Raw genomic sequence first — 5,092 nt, 5'->3', positions numbered from 1 at the left:
CTAAATATTTTTATCCTAATAGGTACCTTACACAATCATTTATATTTAATTGATTTATTAGGTGGTATATTGCATCAATAAAATAAAATCGAAATTTTCTATGACGTTCAAAGGTCCCTATCAGTTGTTATCAATTGAAAGGTATCTTTTCTTTTTAACTTTTAATCAATAAAAATAAAAGCAATTTAAAAGTAATTAAAAATAAAAGTAATCTATTTTTCAATTGTGTTGAGCATTAACTCTTGCCACCCCCTGATAAATAAATTGTACGTACTAAATATTTTTATCCTAATACCTAGGTACCTTACACAATCATTAGTAATGTCATTATTTCCAAGTAATGATGATGAAAAATCAGAAAATCCGGAATCCCATCATTAGTAATGACATTACTAATGATCATGTAAGGTACCTATAATAAACATGAACCACCAACCTCTAGATCCAAAATCCATTGCGCTAATCACTAATTTCAAAGTGATTTAAAAGAGATCTTAAAAAGTACAAAAATTCTAATGATGATGAAAAATCAGAAAATCCGGAATTCCATCATTAGTAATGACATTACTAATGATCATGTAAGGTACCTATAATAAACATGAACCACCGACCTCCAGATCCAAAATCCATTGCGCTAACCACTAATTTCAAAGTGATTTAAAAGAGATCTTAAAAGTACTAAAAATTCACTTACCGGCAAACGTTCTCTTACGTATTAGACCTATTGGAAACCCTCCTGAACAACGTATTAGAAAATTAGGATTGAAAAATATCACAACTTGAACGATCTGAAAATCGGAAACGATCTCGGTTCGTCCAACTTTCGGGTGTCTTCGTTCGATCCCGCCGGACTGACGCTGACGGGACTTCACAGCAGTTCTGGTGAGTAATTTAATGGTTATCTGGCTGAGGGCAAAATTCACTTACCAACAAACGTTCTCTTACGTATTAGACCTATTGGAAACCCTCCTGAACAACGTATTAGAAAATTAGGATTGAAAAAAAACTTACCTACCAGGTGTACTAAATTAGAAGGGGTCGGTCCCTTACCTGGTCATTTAGGAACATCAATAAAATTTCACCTGGACTTAAACAAAGCGTTTAATAGACGACCCATCCGAGATGTTCCAAGTTGAAACAGTCTGTAATCAAAGTAAAGGTGCAATAGCTTTGATTGAAACAATGTGTAAAAATCAATTTCGAACCCTGATAAAATCAAAACACGTGTCTCGATAAGCTATTTATTTCCCGTGGGTAAGAACTACAAGGTTGGTGATTAGGCCCCTTATTTTAGTTTTCATTACAATACGTTTAGGGAAGGTACTGTACATAATATGTAGCTTCACCTGGACTTAAACAAAGCGTTTAATAGACGACCCATCCTAGATGTTCCAAGTTGAAACAATCTGTAATCAAAGTAAAGGTGCAATGGCTTTAATTGAAACAATGTGTAAAAATCAATTTCGAACCCTGATAAAATCAAAACACGTGTCTCGATAAGCTATTATTTATTTCCCGTGTAGTGGGTAAGAACTACAAGGTTGGTGATTAGGCCCCTTATTTTACTTTTCATTACAATATGTTTAGGGAAGGTACTGTACATACCTAATATGTGGGTAATGATAAGTATTGTAATAGGTCCAATTTTTTGTAGGTTTTTGAATTTTCCATTTCTTTTATCATTCTATCACAAGCACAATGTTGTAGACCTCAATCCTTCCTTATCTAACACTTTGGTGACTTTAGCGTGTTACCTGAATTTTTTGTTGACTTAGGAGGAAACAGCACAGGTTCATTCATTTCCATCATGATCTCTTCTACCATTTTCTTCTCGTCAGTCTTCATAGGCATTTCTCTTCAGTCTTCATAGGCATTTCTCTTCAGTCTTCATTGGCATTTCTTTTCTGTTGTTTTCTCGAAGGATATAATTATATGCATTCCTTTCTGGTGTTCTCGTGTTGACCCAGCACCTACATAAATAGGAAGTATTGTGTCTCCTATCGCCCATCTGACGAGAGACATAAGTACCACGGGATTTATTATTCAGAAGCCACGACAAGCACCTACATAAATAGGAAGTATTGTGTCTCCTATCGCCCATCTGACGAGAGACATACCACGGGATTTATTATTCAGAAGCCACGACAGTGAAAAAGAAAGCTCCTTTTTGTCTAACTCCTTTTTGTGTTTAACCTACAAGGGATCTACTGACGTGAGCTCCCTGTCATCAAATCAGATGTCGTTCAGGTAATTATTCAGAAGCCACGGCAATGAAAAAGAAAGCTCCTTTTCGTATTTAACCTAAGCCTATAATAACACTAATCACTGCTCATTTGTGACAGCTCCTTTTTGTAGCAATTTTCCATTGACGTGATTTCCGAACAAGTAGGTACCAAATTCAGGATTTGACAATTTTTTGCTCCCCCCGTTTTTCTTTCAGACGACGGCAAATCGTCGAGTAGTAAGCAGAAGAGGCATCGCACAAGGTTCACTCCGGCTCAGTTGAACGAGCTAGAGCGGTGCTTTTCCAAAACTCACTACCCGGACATTTTCATGAGGGAAGAGATCGCCATGCGGATCGGCCTGACCGAATCCAGAGTTCAGGTAAGCGTCTTTGGTCATTTTATTCCCTGTTTTCCTCCAACAGACCTTCGGCTCAGTTGAACGAGCTAGAGCGGTGCTTTTCCAAAACTCACTACCCGGACATTTTCATGAGGGAAGAGATCGCCATGCGGATCGGTCTGACTGAATCCAGAGTTCAGGTAAGCTTCTTTGGTCATTTTATTCCCTAATTTTCCTCCAACAGACCTAAAAAAATTCCATACCTCGGCTGGGATTGAACCCACGCCCCCCTGTTTACCAGGCGAGCGCCTTGACCACTACACCACCGAGGCAGGTTAACTGTAGTAATAGAAAGTAAAAAGATAGAAATATGGAGGGAGAGAGAGATTTTTTAAAGAGGTTTGATAGACGGAATAGTTACAGTTTCATTAGAGAAAGCTGGAACTGCCAAGGTCTTATCGTCCCGAAATCGCAAATCTTGACCACTACACCACCGAGGCAGGTTAACTGTAGTAATAGAAAGTAAAAAGATAGAAATATGGAGGGAGAGAGAGATTTTTTAAAGGTTTGATAGACGGAATAGTTACAGCTCCACAGAGAAAGCTGGAACTGCCAAGGTCTATTTATGAACAAGAATGATCGTTCTTAGATCAGTCTCAAGTCAAAATTGACCAATCAAATGCCTTGAGACTATGCTTAGCACGAACTTAAGAGCCAGCATTTTGTTCATAAATATGGGTGTTATCGTCCCGAAAGCGCAAAGAAGGAAGACAGGGTAGACAGCAAGCCCTTCCAAGAACGAACCTAATCTCTTTGGGTTAAAATCTGCCCCGAACGGGAATCAAACGGCGTAGTGCTTACACGGCAAACAAGCTACCAACCAAGCTAACTCGGCTGACTGTGTGCAAAATGAAAAAGAGAGGAATATGGAGATGATCGTTCTTAGATCAGTCTCAAGTCAAAATTGACCAATCAAATGCCTTGAGACTATGCTTAGCACGAACTTAAGAGCCAGCATTTTGTTCATAAATATGGGTGTTATCGTCCCGAAAGCGCAAAGAAGGAAGACAGGGTAGACAGCAAGCCCTTCCAAGAACGAACCTAATCTCTTTGGGTTAAAATCTGCCCCGAACGGGAATCAAACGGCGTAGTGCTTACACGGCAAACAAGCTACCAACCAAGCTAACTCGGCTGACTGTGTGCAAAATGAAAAAGAGAGGAATATGGAGAGAGAGAGAGAGAGAAGGAAAGAAAGAGAGAGAGAAATGGGAAGATGATTTTTTTTTATGGGTTTGATAGAGTGAACTGTAACTGTTAGGGTCTTATCGTCCCGAAATCGAAGAGAGATGGAAGACAGGACAGGAGAAAGCCAGCCGTTCCGAGAACGAACATTATCCGTTTTGGGTAAAAACCGCCCCGGGCGGGAATCGAACCCGGGGCCTAGCACTTACAAGGCAGACGCGCCACCAACCAAGCTAACTCGGCTGGCAGAGCATTCTTTCTTTTAGAACCTACGAGAGAGATAGAGAGAGATGAGAGAGAGAGATGAGAAGAGGAAAATGAAAACAGGAGGAGGAGGGAGAGAGGGAAGGGGAAGAGAGGGGGAGAAGGAGGGGAGGGGGAAGGCTTCGGAAGCCCTAAAATGCTCGCGCCGCTGTTACTATGACAACGGACAGGCGGAATCTCTCCACCCCAAAACAACAGAGGGACGCTCTTTTTTCTTTCTCTCTCTTCTCTCTCTCTCTATCCCTCCCCTTCTCTCTATCCCTCCCCCTCTCTCCAACCCCCTCTCTCTCCTCTCTCTCTCTCATTATGAGATATGCACAAAGCTTCGGGTGTGCTTGGGTTCCGTATACCTACACTCGGAAGCAATGAAAAGGGACCTGAATATGCCAGAAAATAATACGAATATGATTTTGGGAAAGGAGGGGAAACAAATCTGGTGTGCTTATCACACAATCATCCTAGGTATTCGATTTTTTGGGATCTCTCTAACTCCTCTGTCAGAAAAAAAGGTCGAAGTAGGTACCAAAAGTCGGTAAAAGTGACGTCTCTAGGGCTAGTTTTATTGACCATAGCAATTAACACCTTGAAGCTCCGAGAGTAAATAATGACTCGAGGAACTGTGGTCAAACAGTACCCATGTACCCACCACATGCAAGTGCCGGAGCTACGGGGAAGGTATAATGGGTTAATTTGAAAAGTCCCTTCTTTGGAGAAAAAAAAACAGCAAAAAAAAAGTTTAAAAGAGGGAACTGCAACTACTGAGGTCTTATCGTCCCGAAATCGAAGAGAGAAGGAAGACAGGATAGGAGAAACCCAGCCGTTCCGAGAACGAACCTTATCTGTTCAGGATAAAATCCGTCCCGGGCGGGAATCAAATCAGTAAACTAGCGCTTAAAAGGCGGACGCACTACCCTCCAAGCTAACTAGGCCGGTTTACACCATTGACATTGTTTAGTGGAGATGACAAAACTACGAATATGAAAATTGATTTGAAATACTGATTTGGTGGAGATGTCAAAGTTCC

At 40.6% G+C, this 5,092-nt stretch overlaps 1 protein-coding gene across 1 annotated transcript; it reads left to right on the top strand.

The window, feature by feature from the left end:
- Positions 1 to 752: 752 nt before the first annotated feature.
- LOC113472444 (homeobox protein orthopedia-like) lies at positions 753 to 2,762 on the top strand (the record flags this gene model as incomplete). The annotated part of the gene is made up of 3 exons (XM_026832200.1): positions 753 to 882; positions 2,441 to 2,604; positions 2,661 to 2,762. Coding segments are annotated over 3 exons (396 nt in total), but the record flags the coding sequence as incomplete, so codon positions are not given.
- Positions 2,763 to 5,092: the final 2,330 nt, after the last annotated feature.

This window comes from Diaphorina citri, unplaced genomic scaffold (assembly GCF_000475195.1).
Source record: "Diaphorina citri unplaced genomic scaffold, Diaci psyllid genome assembly version 1.1 scaffold5497, whole genome shotgun sequence".
Taxonomy (NCBI): Eukaryota; Metazoa; Arthropoda; class Insecta; order Hemiptera; family Psyllidae; genus Diaphorina; species Diaphorina citri.
This window is presented reverse-complemented; position numbering and strand designations above follow the sequence as displayed.